Genomic DNA, 16707 nt, shown 5'->3' with positions numbered 1-16707 from the left:
CTAGTTCAATTTCAATACTGAGACATGGCTGCAAGACGGTCAGGTATGGGAACTAAATATGGTCTTCATGGCAGTAGTGATACACACCCTCCTATATGGCTCAGAGACATGGACATGGTAGACACCTCAAAGCGTTGGACATGTATGACCAGAGCTGCCTCCGTAAGATCCTGCAAATCCACACGGAGTTTGACGTACCAATGATAGTGTTCTCGCTTGGGCCAGCATTGAAGCACTAACCACACTTGGCCAGCTCCGTCGGGCGGGCCACATCGTCCACATGCCCAACGCGAGACTCACAAAGCAAGCACTCGACTCTGAATTCCACGGCATGCGAGCCCCAGGTGGGTAGAGGAAACGTTTCAAGGACACTCTCAAAGCCTCCTTGCAACATCCTAATCGGTACCTGGGATTTCCTGGCCCAAGACTGCCCTAAGTGGAGGAAGAGCATCTGGGAGGGCGTTGAGCACCTCGAGGCTCGTTGCCGAGAGCATGCAGAAACCAAGCACAGGCAGCGGAAGGAGCGTGCGGCAAACAGACTCCCCACCCACCCTTTCCTTCAACCGCTGTCTGTCCCACCTGCAACAGAGACTGTAATTCTCGTATTGGACTGTACAGTCTTCCTCGATTTCGAGGGACTACCTATGATGAAGGTCTACAGGAAAGATTAGAAAAATGGTAGATGAGAGGAGTAGCCTTGCTGTTGGGTAAGGATGAAATCACTTCAATCGTAAGGGAGGATATAATCAGAGGTAAGCCAGCAGTGGAGACTTAATGGATAGAATTAAGAAATCGAAAAGGCTGTTGTGGGAGTTGTGGTAGGGCCTCTGCTAGCAGTTGTGCAGTGGTGGAATGTATAAATGCAGAGATTAGACATGCAGGAAGCAAAGGAAGAGGAATGGGGGATTTTAACTTCCATATAGATTGGGATAAGCAGACTAGCTCATGTCAGAAAGGTAATGAATTTCTTAAGTGTGTTTAGAGTAGTTTTTTGCAACAATATGTCCAAGAACCAACAAGGGAGCACCCCATATTACATTTACTAATGAGTAATGAGCCAGATTTAGTTAACAGCCTAATGATGCATGAACATTTATCTAATAGCTATCATAGAGTTCAACGTAGTGTTTGAAAAGTAGCAATGCAAAATGGCTACTAAAATTCTAGATTTGCGTAAGGCTGACTTCAGTGTGATGAACAGTAAACTTGGTAAATCTGTTAATGGGTAAAATGGCAGAAGATCAGTAGGAAATGTTCAAAGAACATAATAGGAGCAGGAGTAGGCCATACGGCCCCTCAAACCTGCTCTGCCATTCTATAAGATCATGGCTGATCATCGACCTCCACTCCATTTTCACACCCAATCTCCATATCCCTTGATTTCCCCCGAGAGTCCAAAAATGTAGCTATCTCAGCCTTGAATATACTCAGAGACTTAGCATTCACAGCCCTCTGGGGCAGAGAATCCCAAAGATTCACAACCCTCTGAGTGAAGAAATTCCTCCTCATCTCTGTCTTAAATGGCCAACCCCTTTATCCTGAGACTGTGCCGCTTAGTTCTGGGCACTTCGGCATCTACCCTGTCAATCCCCTTCAGAATCTTGTATGTTTCAATGAGATCAGCTCTCATTCTTCTAAACTCCAGAGAGTGTCGCCAACTTGTGACACTGAACAAGTTTATACCCCGAAGGGGCAAGCACTCTACTTGCCAAAAATAAAAACCATGGATGACATAAAACTATAGGAGATAATGGACAACATAAAACTAAAAGAAAAAGCATACAAAAATGCAAAAAATAGCACAGATCCTGGTGAATGGGTGATATGCAAAGAACAAAAAGTGACAGAACAGCTCGTAAGAGTTACAAAACGGGAGTATGAAATAAACGTGCAAGGTCTATCAAAATCAACACCGAAACTTTTTACAATTTGGAGAAAAAGGATGGTCGGGAGCTTTGAAAACTGATGATGGTGATATTGTAAATGAAAATAAAGAAATGGCGGATGTATTGAATAATTACTTTGCGTCAGTATTTACAGTAGAGGGCATCCCAAGGAAACTAATATTAAATCGGGGACGGGGCTTACCAAAATTAACATAAGCAAAATAACAGTAATGAAGAAAATAATGGCACTAAAGAGTGACAAATCTCCAGGACCAGATGGTTTCCATCCCAAGTTTTTAAAACGAGTGAGAACATTGCAGATACCCTAACTCTAATCTTCCGAAGTTCTCTCAATTTGGGAACCATTCCTTTTAGATTGGAAAGTTGTGCATGTCACTCCGCTATTTATTTAAGAAAGGTGAGAGATGGAAACCAGGGAATTATAAACCAGCTAGCTTAACATCTGTTGTTAGGAGTCTACAATTAAGAATAGGGTGACTGAACACCTTGAAAATGTTCAGCTTATCAGAGAGAGCAAGCAGAGCAAGTAAAGGGTAGGTCATGCCTGACCAATACGATTGAATGTTTTGAAGAGGTGACTTGAGTAATGGACAGGGGAATGTCTATAGATGTTATTTATATGGACTTCCAGAAGACATTTGATCAAGTCCCTCATGTGTTAACTAAAGCTGAAGCTTACGGAATTGAAGGCAGGCTAAAAGTGATCGACCTGAAATGTTAACTCTGTTTCTCTCTCCACAGAAGCTGCCTGACCTGAGTATTTTCAGTTTTTTTTGCAAATTGTTGACTTGGTTAGGAAATTGGCTGAGTGGCAGGAGACGGAGAGTAGGGATAATGGGCAGGTAATCTGATAGACAGGATGTGACTAGTGATGTCTTGCAAGGATCTGTATTGGCCCTGCAACTATTCACTGTATTTATTAACGACGTAGATGATGTGATAGCCACATATCTAAGTTTGTCGATGATTCAAAGATAAGAGGCATTGTAAGTCATGTAGATGGAAGCATAAAATTACAAAGATATTAATAGATTAAATGAGTGAAACTGTGCAAATGGATTTCAGTGTAGGCAAATGTGAGGTCATCCACGTTGGACCTAAAAAGGATAGAACAGAGTACTTTTTAAATTGTGAAAAGCTAGAAACAGTGGAGCTACCACCTAGAAGGACAAGGGCAGTAGGCGCAAGGGACCATCACCACCTCCAAGTTCCCCTCCAAGTCTCACACCGTGGAAATATATTGCCAATCCATCATCGTCGCTGGTTAAAATCCTGGAACTCCCTCCCTACAGCACCGTGGGAGCACCTTCACCACACTGACTGCTGCAATTCAAGAAGGTGTGTTGGGGCCTCAACTAGAATATTTATTAACGACTTAGATGATGGCATAGAAAGTCATATATCCAAATTTGCTGCTGACAGAAAGATAGGCGGCATTGTAGGCAGTATAGATGAAAGCACAAAATTACAAAGTAAATGGGCATAACTGGCAAATGGATTTCAATGTAAGCAAATGTGTGGACCTAAAAAGGATAGAAAAGGATACTTTCTAAATGGTAAAAAGCTAAAAACAGTGAATGTTCAAAGAGACTTGGGGGTTCAGGTACATAGATCATTAAAATGTCATGAACAGGTACAGAAAATAATCAAAAAGGCTAATGGAATGCTGGCCTTTATATCGAGAGGAATAGAATACAAGGGGGTAGAAGTTATGCTACCGCTATACAAAGCCCTGGTTAGACTACACCTGGAGTACTGTGAGCGGTTCTAGGCACGACAGTTTAGGAAGGACATATTGGCATTGGAGGGAGTGCAGCGTAGCTTTACCAGAATGATACCCAGACTCCAAGGGTTAAATTATGAGGAGCAATTACACAAACTAGCGTTGTATTCCCTGGAATTTAGAAGATTAAGGGGTGATTTGATCAAAGTTTTCAAGATATTAAGGGGAACTGTTTTGGTAGATAGAGGGAAACTATTTCCACTGGTTGGGGAGTCTGGGACTCCCAGGGGGCATATCCTACAAATTAGAGCCAGGCCTTGCAGGAGTGAAGTTGGGAAACTCTTTTACACACAAAGGGTGGCAGCTGTAAACTGCAATTGATGCTGAATCGATTGTTAATTTTAAAACTGAAATTGATAGATTTTTGTTAACTAAAGGTATTGAGGAAAATGGGGCAAAGGCGGGTATATGGAGTTAGTTCACAGATCAGCCATGATCTCATTGAATGACAGAACAGGCTCGAGGGGCTGAATGGCCCACTCCTGTTACCATGTTCAGATCATGACTTGAGATTTTGGTGTTGGGTAGTAAATATGGTTCAGAACATTGTGGGAAAGAATTAAATGACTGAAGCTTGTTAACTGATAAATAATGGGCAACAAAGCTGAGATGATCTGAACCTTTGTAATAGAACCAGCCAAGTTAATATTGATGTATTACTGTCTTTAAATAAACACCTTTGTTTAACAAAGCAATTTCATTAGTGCACAGATCTTTGCCTCTTAAATTAGGCTTGGTGTTTGCAGACAGCATGGAGGAATGTACCAAAATTATATTTTTCAAGTACAAGGTAATTACTTTTTATTAATGACCTACTGGGTCATCTTGGATCTCAACATTGTAAAACAGAAACTAGTTTGTCCAGTAATCTATATTCCACATACAATATAACCTATTTGTCGTTGAGCTTCAGTATACGGATGTCGCCTTCGTCTGCGCACATTCAGAGGCAGAACTCCAGGATATAGTCAATGTATTCACTTGAGGCATATGAAAGCATGGGCCTTATGCTTAACATCCAGAAGACAGAGGTCCTCCACCAGCCTGTCACCGCCACACAGCACTGCCCTCCAATCATCAAGATCCATGGCACGACCCTCGACAACGTGCACCACTTCCCACAGCAAAGGCAGACATTGATGCGGAGATTCAACATCGCCTCCAGTGGGCCAGTGCAGCCTTCGGCCATTTGAGGAAAAGTGTTTGAAGACCAGGCCCTCAGAAATCTACCACCAAGCTCATGGTCAACAGGGCTGTAGTAATACCCGCCTCCTGTATGGATCAGAGGCATGGGCAATGTATAGAAGGCACCTCAAGTCGCTGGAGATATATCACCAACGATGTCTCCGCAAGATCCTGCAAATTCCCTGGGAGGACAGGCGCACCAACATCAGTGTCCAGGACCAGGCTAACATCCCCAGTATTGAAGCACTGACCACACTCGATCAGCTTCGCTGGGCAGGCCACATAGTTCGCATGCCAGATACGAATCTCCCTACGCAAATGCTTTATGCGGAGCTCCTTCGTGGTAAACGAGCCAAAGGAGGACCGCGGAAACGTGAGAAGGACACCCTCAAAGCCCCCCTGGTAAAGTGCAGCATCACCACTGACACCTGGGGAAGACCCTGGCCGAAGACCGCCCAAGGTGGAGAAAGTGCATCCGGGAGGGCGTTGAGCTCTTCGAGTCGCGGCAAACCAGCCCCACCAACCCCTTCCCTCGACGAATGTCTGCCCCACCTGTAACAGGGTCTGTGGCTCTCGTATCGGACTGTTCAGCCATCAAAGAACTCACTTTGGGAGTGGAAGCAAGTCTTCCTCGATTCCGAGGGACTGCCTATGATGATGATTTGTAGATTTCTGCAATTGACCAAGATTTTATCAAGACTACTCATACTTATTTATGCAAAAAATATGAGCAGTAAATTTTCATTGAGCCTATCAAGTACCAATGGGAGTGTGCTTAAATCAGTCCTCAAGTTTAATTGTACTTTTATAATGTATTCATTCTGTGTTGGCTGTAAAAAGCAATCGGCCTTACTTTGCAAAATGAAATTGTAATCCATCAGATCACTTTCATATCTTCCTTACTAACTGAAGAAAAAAAGTCAAGTACATATTCTGAATAGGTCTTTAATTTAATACCATAGTTTCTAATTGAGCTATTTGTTGTAGTTGAGTTTATTCCTTTGTTTCATCAAAGGTCAGTAAAACTTAAATCACCTGGTAACATCATTTGTAGCAAAATTACTTCATCCGTCAACTATCTACGCAGCTGAAAACCACCAATAATTCTACAATGAAAGGAGCAGAAGGGTGACTCCTAAAACATTTAGCACCATGGAATAATAGGGTGCACTGTATTATTTTGGCACATTAATTTCATGATCTTAACCATGTCATTACAGTGAAACCTGTATAAACAGACTTATTAATGAGAGACCCAAGTAACTTGCATGGTAAATTATACAAGAGGCACTCTGAAACCACAGATACTCGCAAAATATGAACTATGGGTAACCTTCAATGCACCAAGGCATTATACAACTTAAAACATGGGGCAGAGACTGTTGCAAAGTTGTTGTATCTGGAATTTTCACTGAATCGGGATCACTGGCATTTCCCCTTGCAGCTTGCTTCCTTTCTGCCCCCAAATTCTCTTCGGCACTCTTGAGGTTAGTGTGTGCAGCAAGGTGGCAGCAGGTTTTATGAAAGAAATGGCTTTTGTAGAATGGGGTGCTCTTTACCCAACCTCCATAGCAGCAGAGAAACCACTCTGTCTCTGCGATTGAATTCTTGCACAGCTCTATCCCAGGGATAGAGCGGTTTCTCTGTTGCTATGGATGCTGGGATAAGAACTCCACTTTCAACAAAAGCTGTTTATTTAAAAAAAAAACCTGCTGCAGCCTCGCGCTGACCTGCATGCACTGACTTTACCAGCCTCCTGAATCGAGGCAAATGTGCACAAACAGTGAGGGGAGCTGTCCTTTCCTGCTCCAGCACCGCGTCCATGCACTTTCAGCGGCTGCTGGCAGCTTGTCTCTTACCCCCCCCCGCCCCCCCGGCCATCGTCTTTCCTTCGGCTGCTGATTGTGGATCCACATCTTTGAGGAGCTTTGTGTTTGGAGAGTGAAGGTAAACGGCTGTCCTGGCTCTATAGAGTGATGTACAGGCCTCTGGGTCCCAGCGATCAACAACAACATCTTGGATTTATAAAGCACCTTTAATGTCGTAAAATGTCTCAAGGTGCTTCAGAGGAGTGATTATCAAACAAAATTTGACACTAAGCCACATGAGATATTAAAGCAGATGGTTTTAAGAAGGAAAGAGAGGTTTGGAGAGGGAATTTCAGAGCTTGGGGCCTGGGCAACTGAAGACATGACCACCAAAGTTGGAGTGATAAACATCGGGGATGCGCAATAGGCCAGAATTGAAGCAGCGCAGAGATCATGGAGGGTTGTGGTGCCAGAAATAGGGAGGGGTGAGGCCGTGGGGGGGATTTTAAAACAAAGATGAGAATTTTAAAATGTTAATCTTCCTGCAGACTCGCTGCTCAACCAGAAAATAGCAGTGTGACCTGTTGTTTTCCCTCCAATGTTCTCAATCCGTTCCATGACTTGCCTTTGGAATCTTCAATATACCAGCACAACCTGTCATCACATTTCCTTTTTGTTTGTCCTGTAATTGCCCTAATGCTGGTGAGTAAAACCAGTTCATTACTAACGTTACACTCTACTCCAAGTGAGAGCAGTTTCAAATGAACTGGAATTTAGGCCGACAAAACTGTTTAGTGAACAGAGCTGAATGCAGGTCTGTGGGAGGGGAATTCTTAGCATTGTTGTAGCTGATTAGATGCTGATCATAATTTCAGCTGGTTCTTAAAGATTATTGGAAAAAAAATTCCAGTACATTCAATCACCATTTTGAAAAGATGTTGGATGAAAACTGGATGAGGCTCAGTATTCATGTCTCCCAGAGTTGAATACTTGCTTTCCAGGCCTAAACATGGAAAATGGACTGCTTTAATGAGGCACAGGTTGAACCTCCCTTATCCGGAACCCTCGGGATCTGGCCTGTTCTGGATAAGGGACGAGGGGTGATCATGTTAAATTGGATGGTACAGGTACTGAGCAAGGGGATATCGGGGCTGGGTGTGCGGCAGAGAGATCGTGGTGAGGGGTGGGTGGATCGCGGGGGAAGGCCAGCAATTGCGGGAGTCGGCAGCAAGGAAGGACTTCAATTTGTTCATGTCGGAGTTCTGCGCATGCGCCACTCGGTGGCCGGGAATAGTTCTAGACGATGGGTGGTTCTGGATAAGGGAGGTTCAACCTGTACTGGAGTGCTCCAATGCAACTAAGAGTCAATGGCTACAGGAGAGGTAACTTGGCTATTAAAAGCTTAGATGAATAACCAAGAAACAAAACAACTTTATGATTAATACCCTTATAGCTTTTCATTTCTTTCCTTCCTCAGGCGGAGAGACCTCAGCATGCAAACCTTCAACCGTTCGGCTTGCACCTTCATTTTCATTTCATGCTGCTGGCCTTCAAATGGCTACGCAGGTGCCTCACTCTCACCAGCAGTACAGTGACCGTCACCAACAGACTATAAATGACCAGCAGGTGCCCGCATTATCCTACACTGACCAGCTTCAGCCAACTGTAACTCATCAGGTATGGATCCCAATTTGAGACCATGCATGGCAGATCTGCTTCTGCAATCTTCCGCTTGCTTGTTTCAGAACCCATCAGATTTACTAATGAACTTAATATATTTTTGAGATCTTTGAGAATCAGGCAGAAAAATGAAAAATGTACCAAAGGGAACCTGTTTTATGATTGGTAAAGTTATAGCCATGAGTTTCCACAGGCTATCAAAAGATCGCAGAAGTTGTTGTTGTCGATTTGTCATCATTTAAAAACCATTGTGAAGATGTGACTTGTGCAATTTTACTTGGAAATTTGTACCTGCGTTCTTCAATATTTAGCATTATACTTATAAATGTATGTTAACAGTCAAGATTTGGTGAATTATACTATGCTATTAAGCTGATGAGGACTATAGTAACAAACATGAGTTATATGAACTTGATCATTACAGCATGTAAATTCCCAGCAAGATTTTCAGTAAAAAGTCTGTGCAACAGCATACTGTATACAGAATGACCAGAGTCAAGTTTACACTCTTCTCAACTTCTCACTCTCATCTAGGTTTTTGCAAGGCATTTTAAAATCATGGGGAGAAATGTTCATGTCTAAAAACAGGAGTCTAAAATGTGTTACATTGGAAAGAAAACTTTATTTCAGAGGTTGAAGACAGACTTGTCCCCATGCCTAAGGGATCTATTGCTATATCATTGCATGTCAGTAATCCCTATAAGTATTGAAACAGCTCAATTACATAGTGACAATCTGAAATTACTGCAAAACTGAATATCAATCTTCAAAAGACTGCTTCAGCAGTACTGTAAAGCAGAAGTCCCCACCTGTTGACTGTTGGGCCACCCACACACACGTGTGTGTGTGTGTGTGATTAGAATAACTGTTTTGAGTTGCTCAGTCAGTTATACATAGTTAAGAATTAAAATTTGGTCAGTCTCTCCTTTTACATAAGCTTGCTGCTTTTTGGTGCTTTCTGTATATCTGTCAAATGTATGAAGTTGGAGGCGGCAGCTGAGGCAAGAGAAAATATGGAGGTGGGTCCTTAACTGCCGAGTGGCACTTAGAAACATAGAAAATAGGTGCAGGAGTAGGCCATTCAGCCCTTCGAGCCTGCACCGCCATTCAATGAGTTTATGGCTGAACATGCAACTTCAGTACCCCATTCCTGCTTTCTCGCCATACCCCTTGATCCCCCTAGCATTAACGACTACATCTAACTCCTTTTTGAATATATATAGTGAATTTGCCTCAACAACTTTCTGTGGTAGAGAATTCCACACGTTCACCACTCTCTGGGTGAAGATGTTTCTCCTCATCTCGGTCCTAAATGGCTTACCCCTGATCCTTAGACTGTGACCCCTGGTTCTGGACTTCCCCAACATTGGGAACATTCTTCCTGCATCTAACCTGTCAAACCCGTCAGAATTTTAAACGTTTCTATGAGATCCCCTCTCATTCTTCTGAACTCCAGTCAATACAAGCCCAGTTGATCCAGTCTTTCTTGATATGTCAGTCCTGCCGTCCCGGGAATCAGTCTGGTGAACCTTCGCTGCACTCCCTCAATAGCAAGAATGTCCTTCCTCAAGTTAGGAGACCGAAACTGGACACAATACTCCAGGTGTGGCCTCACCAAGGCCCTGTACAACTGTAGCAACACCTCCCTGCCCCTGTACTCTAATCCCCTTGCTATGAAGGCCAACATGCCATTTGCTTTCTTAACCGCCTGCTGTACCTGCATGCCAACCTTCAATGACTGATGTACCATGACACCCAGGTCTTGTTGCACCTCCCCTTTTCCTAGTCTGTCTCTCTGTTTTTACCACCAAAGTGGATAACCTCACATTTATCCACATTATATACTTCATCTGCCATGCATTTGCCCACTCACCTAACCTATCCAAATCGCTCTGCAGCCTCATAGCATCCTCCTCGCAGCTCACACTGCCACCCAACTTGGTGTCATCCGCAAATTTGGAGATACTACATTTAATCCCCTCGTCTAAATCATTAATGTACAATGTAAATAGCTGGGGCCCTAGCACATAACCTTGTGGTACCCCACGAGTCACTGCCTGCCATTCTGAAAAGTCCCCATTTACTCCTACTCTTTGCTTCCTGTCTGCCAACCAGTTCTCAATCCATGTCAGCACACTACCCCCAATCCCACGTGCTTTAACTTTGCACATTAATCTCTTGTGTGGGACCTTGTTGAAAGCCTTCTGAAAGTCCAAATACACCACATCAACTGGTTCTCCCTTGTCCACTCTACTGGAAACACCCTCAAAAAATTCCAGAAGATTTGTCAAGCATGATTTTCCTTTCACAAATCCATGCTGACTTGGACCTATCATGTCACCTCTTTCCAAATGCGCTGCTATGACATCCTTTATAATTGATTCCATCATTTTACCCACTACCGATGTCAGACTGACCGGCCTATAATTCCGTGTTTTCTCTCTCCCTCCTTTTTTTAAAAGTGGGGTTACATTGGCTACCCTCCACTCCATAGGAACTGATCCAGAGTCAATGGAATGTTGGAAAATGACTGTCAATGCTATTTCCAAGGCCACCTCCTTAAGTACTCTGGGATGCAGTCCATCAGGCCCTGGGGATTTATCGGCCTTCAATCCCATCAATTTCCCCAACACAATTTCCCGACTAATAAGAATTTCCCTCAGTTCCTCCTTCTTACTAGACCCTCTGACCCCTTTTATATCCGGAAGGTTGTTTGTGTCCTCCTTGGTGAATACCGAACCAAAGTACTTGTTCAATTGGTCTGCCATTTCTTTGTTCTGACTTCCCTTGATTCTGACTGCAGAGGACACAGAAACATAGAAAATAGGTGCAGGAGTAGGCCATTCGGCCCTGCTAGCCTGCACCGCCATTCAATGAGTTCATGGCTGAACATGCAACTTCAGTACCCCATTCCTGCTTTCTCGCCATAACCCTTGATCCCCCGAGTAGTAAGGACTACATCTAACTCCTTTTTGAATATGTTTGTCTTTACTAACCTTTTTCTCTTTACATATCTATAGAAACTTTTGTTCCCTGCAAGCTTCCTCTCGTACGCTATTTTCCCTGCCCTAATCAAACCCTTTGTCCTCCTCTGCTGAGTTCTAAATTTCTCCCAGTACCCGGGTTCACTGCTATTTCTGGCCAATTTGTATGCCACTTCCTTGGCTTTAATACTATCCCTGATTTCCCTTGATAGCCACGGTTGAGCCACCTTCCCTTTTTTATTTTTACGCCAGACAGGGATGTACAATTGTTGTAGTTCATCCATGCGGTCTCTAAATGTCTGCCATTTCCCATCCACAGTCAACCCCTTAAGTATCATTCGCCAATCTATCCTAGCCAATTCACGCCTCATACCTTCAATGTTATCCTTCTTTAAGTTCTGGATTATGGTCTCTGAATTAACTGTTTCATTCTCCATCCTAATGTAGAATTCCACCATATTATGGTCACTCTTTCCCAAGGGGCCTCGCACAACGAGATTGCGAATGAATCCTCTCTCATTTCACAACACCCAGTCTAAGATGGCCTCCCCCCTAGTTGGTTCCTCGACATATTGGTCTGGAAAACCATTCCTTATGCACTCCAGGAAATCCTCCTCCACCGTATTGCTTCCAGTTTGGTTAGCCCAATCTATATGCATATTAAAGTCACCCATGATAACTGCTGCACCTTTATTGCATGCACCCCTAATTTCCTGTTTGATGCCCTCCCCAACATTACTACTACTGTTTGGAGGTCTGTGCACAACTCCCACTAACGTTTTTTGCCCTTTGGTGTTCTGCAGCTCTACCCATATAGATTCCACATCATCCAAGCTAATGTCCTTCATAACTATTGCATTAATCTCCTCTTTAACCAGCAATGCTACCCCACCTCCCTTTCCTTTTATTCTATCCTTTCCTAATGTTGAATACCCATGGATGTTGAAACATAGAAAATAGGTGCAGGAGCAGGTCATTCAGCCCTTCTTGCCTGCACTGCCATTCAATGAGTTCATGGCTGAACATGAAACTTCAGTACCCCCTTCCTGCTTTCACGCCATACCTCTTGATCCCCCGAGTAGTAAGGACTTCATCTAACTCCCTTTTGAATATATTTAGTGAATTGGCCTCAACTACTTCCTGTGGTAGAGAATTCCACAGGTTCACCACTCTCTGGGTGAAGAAGTTTCTCCTTATCTCGGTCCTAAATGGCTTACCCCTTATCCTTAGACTGTGACCCCTGGTTCTGGACTTCCCCAACATTGGGAACATTCTTCCTGCATCCAATCTGTCCAAACCCGTCAGAATTTTAAACGTTTCTATGAGATCCCCTCTCACTCTTCTGAACTCCAGTGAATACAAGCCCAGTTGATCCAGTCTTTCTTGATAGGTCAGTCCCACCATCCCGGGAATCAGTCTGGTGAATCTTCGCTGCACTCTCTCAATAGCAAGAATGTCCTTCCTCAAGTTAGGAGACCAAAACTGTACACACTACTCCAGGTGTGGCCTCACCAAGGCCCTGTACAACTGTAGCAACACCTCCCTGCCCCTGTACTCGAATCCCCTCGCTATGAAGGCCAACATGCCATTTACTTTCTTAACCGCCTGCTGTACCTGCATGCCAACCTTCAATGACTGATGTACCATGACACCCAGGTCTCGTTGCACCTTCCCTTTTCCTAATCTGTCACCATTCAGATAATAGTCTGTCTCTCTGTTTTTACCACCAAAGTGGATAACCTCACATTTATCCACATTATACTTCATCTGCCACACATTTGCCCACTCACCTAACCTATCCAAGTCACTCTGTAGCCTCATAGCATCCTCCTCGCAGCTCACACTGCCACCCAACTTAGTGTCATCCGCAAATTTGGAGATACTACATTTAATCCCCTCGTCTAAATCATTAATGTACAATGTAAACAGCTGGAGCCCCAGCACAGAACTTGAGTTCCCAGCCCTGATCATCCTGGAGCCACATCTCTGTAATCCCAATCACATCATATCTGTTAACATCTACTTGGACCAGGAGTGCACGGATTGATCATTGATCATGAATTAACTGCCATGTAGTTTGAACTGACCACCAACCAATCAAATCTGCAGGACAGATTTGGCAAAATCTTATGGATGGATACTGAATAAATGAATTATCCACTTTTATAAATTAATATAAATTCAGTCATGGCCGGTTGTGCCTAACAGAAGGTCAAATAAGGGCAAAGATTGGCAAGGAATAAAAGTGAATCTGCAAAGGCAAATGCTAATGCCCACCATGGGCCTGGATTTGAGAATACTTGAGGTGGATGTGTGATCTGGAAGAGCGGGGGTTGTGTAGAATTTTGAAAATTAGCATATTATTTTTATGTCTGTGCAAGAAAAATGAATCAATTAAGAATAGCAAGATCCTTGTACACATGTGCTCTCTTGTAAGCATTACTGAAATCAAGCCTTATCTCAGCAGGGTTGTGTAGGATTTTGGTGGAATGTGATGGGGAGACTGGTTATTTTCTTATTTTATTACTCATCAATGAGGAAAGAGAAAATACTTTTAACCAGTGCTGAACAAGAAAAGACACTTCACCCATAAGGAAGAAGAACTTCTTCAATAGTAAGGAGGGAGAAGGAACCAATGAGGAAGAAGGAAATTGGCAAACTAAATATTGCAATGTATACAGAGACGAGTAATTTCATGATAAAGATACGATATACTATATATTTCTCAGTTGCCTTTTTGCTGTATCAAATGTTTTGAAATATTCAAGTACCTCCCAAATAAATTCTTGTTTTCAATTCGGATTCCTGAAATTTATGACCTGATTGAATGCACTTTATGGGAGTACACTTTTGCTGAAAGAATGTTTCCCATTTCTCAGTTCTTGGGACCTCAGATTCTTGACACTGAAGACTTCTTTTAGTAACTTATGTTTCACCCGGACATATCAGAGATTTATAGGCACTGCCTGTCAAACTGTTCTATAATGACTAAGTGTTCGTCTTGGCCTCGCACTAAATTTCTGTGATTCCACAGTAACATTTCAAACAGGAATTTGTAATTTCCTCTTACCTAAATTTTTACATAAATCGTAGCAAATTATTTTATAAGAATCACAGGTTTTTTAATTATTAAGGAAGCAGTAGCAGGACATTTAGAAAATCATAATCCAATCAAGCAGAGTCAACATGGTTTTATGAAAGGGAAATAGTGTTTGACAAATTTCTAAGAGTTCTTTAAGGATATAATGAGCAGGGTGGATCAAGGGTGACCAGTAGATGTAGTGTATTTGGATTGCCAAAAGGCATTTGATAAGGTGCCACATAAAAGGTTACTGCACAAGATAAGAGCTCACGGGGTTGGAGGTAATATGGTAGCATGGGGATAGAGAATTGGCTAACTAACCGAGAACAGAGAGTCAGGATAAATGGGTCATTTTCAGGTTGGCAAACAGTAACCAGTGAGGAAGAAGGAAATTGGGGTGCCACAGGGATCAGTGCTAGGGCCTCATCTATTTACAATCTATATTAATGACACGGATGAGGGGACCGAGTATAATGTAGCCAAATTTGCTGATAATATAAAGATAAATGGGAAATCAGGTTGTGAGAAGGACACCGAGTTAAGTGAGTGGGCAAAGATTTGGCAGATGGAGTATAATGTGGGAAAATGTGAGGTTATCCACTTTGGTAGGTATAATAGAAAAGCAGAATATTATTTAAATGGAGAGAGACTACCGAATGCTTCAGTACAGAAGGATCTGGATGCCCCGATACATGAAACACAAAAAGTTAGCCTGCAGGTACAGCAAGTAATTGTGAAGGCAAATGGAATGTTTGCCTTTACTGCAAGGGGGATGGAGTATAAAAGCAGGGAAGTCTTGCTACAACTGTAAATGGCATTGATGAGATCACACCTCGAGTATTGTGTTCAGTTTTTGTCTTATTTAAGGAGAGATATACTTGCATTGGAGGCAGTTCAGAGAAGGTTCACTAGGTTGATTCCTGAGATGAAAGGGTTGACTTATGAGGAAAGATTGAGCAGGTTGGGCCTATACTCATTGGAGTTTAGAAGAATGCGAGGTGATCTTATTGAAGCACACAAGATTCTGAGGGGGCTCGACAGGGTAGATGCTGTAGGATGTTTTCTCGTGGGGGAATCTAGAACGAGGGGGCATAGTTTCAGAATAAGGAGTCCCCAATTTAAGACTGAGATGGGGAGGAATTTCTTCTCTCAGAATCTTTGGAATCGTAAATCTTTGGAATTCTCTACCCCAGAGAGCTGTGGCGGCTGAGTCATTCAATATATTCAAGGCGGAGATAGATAGATTTTTGAACTACAGGGGTGTCTAGGGTTATGGAGAACATGCAGGAAAGTGAGATTGAGGCCAAGATCAGATCAGCAATGATCTTATTGAATGGCAGAGCAGGCTTGAGGGGCTAAATGGGCTACTCTTCCTATTTCCTATGTTATGTTCTTATGTTTGTGGACTGTGACCTACGCCCTGAGGATAGGTCATGTCTTAATGGTTAAATGGGCAGTAAACTGCATTCCTCACTGTTGTATTCTGGCTACTGGATTAGAGTTTTTAGCTGTGATTGAGCCAAACCGTGAAGCGGTTTCAGTTGGGAGTATTTGTGGAGCAGCTAATTTAGTGTTGGAGTTAGTGACTTGGAGTTTATTAGATCTGTCTAGACCATGGGTGTTCTTTCCAACACGAGACCCTCCCTTTTCCTGAACCTCAGTTGGGCCAGGCTTTTGTGGTATGTGAAGGATGAAAAAGAAAAAAGTACCTACCAAGTAAGATGTTCATTCTTTAAATCAAAAACACCTATGTTCTAAGATTCGATAAAAGCAATCTTATTTGTTGGCCATCTTTCTTGTTAAAACAGACTGGAGGCTACTCTTTGGTTTAGCTTTTAAATAGCACAGGGAAGATTATGTGCACAAGGGCAAAGATGTCCCATGTCTTTCAGCTTGACCTAGCCAACGTAATCAGGTTTAATCCTGCAGTAAATGGAATATGCTTCAATTAAAAGAATGAAGAAAACTGTACTAGATAGTTCATGCATCTTTTTGCATTTGGCCCTTATTATCTCTGATCCAGGAAAACTTGAAGTTGGTTCTGGGTGTGCTGGGTATTCCAATCTCCAACATCGACTGCCCTCATCTCTATCAACACAAATCTTTTTTTTAACTCTAAGCTTTCAGTAGGGATTTCTAATTCATAAAATAGTTTAGATTTTCAGTGCCTTTCCTTGAATAATTGTTCAAATGTATACACAGCATATACTGCCCTGAAATACATTTAAGGAATTCCCTACTGGCATAATTCAGGATTTTATAACCGCCTGATCAGAAT

General features: G+C 42.7%; 1 protein-coding gene across 4 annotated transcripts in view; it reads left to right on the top strand.

The window, feature by feature from the left end:
- The window catches only part of LOC139276216 (dual specificity tyrosine-phosphorylation-regulated kinase 1A), an 86806-nt gene that overhangs the window by 45797 nt on the left and 24302 nt on the right, over nt 1-16707 (top strand). For 3 of the 4 annotated variants that reach the window (XM_070893860.1, XM_070893858.1, XM_070893859.1), the window contains exon 3: nt 8161-8360. In XM_070893860.1, coding sequence (XP_070749961.1) covers nt 8161-8360 — 200 coding nt within the window. Of the gene's footprint in view, nt 1-3216; nt 3246-8160; nt 8361-16707 lie in introns of those variants that run through there. The other variant, XM_070893861.1, reaches the window with a different exon arrangement.

Source organism: Pristiophorus japonicus, chromosome 11 (genome assembly GCF_044704955.1).
Source record: "Pristiophorus japonicus isolate sPriJap1 chromosome 11, sPriJap1.hap1, whole genome shotgun sequence".
Classification (NCBI taxonomy): domain Eukaryota; kingdom Metazoa; phylum Chordata; class Chondrichthyes; family Pristiophoridae; genus Pristiophorus; species Pristiophorus japonicus.
This window is presented reverse-complemented; position numbering and strand designations above follow the sequence as displayed.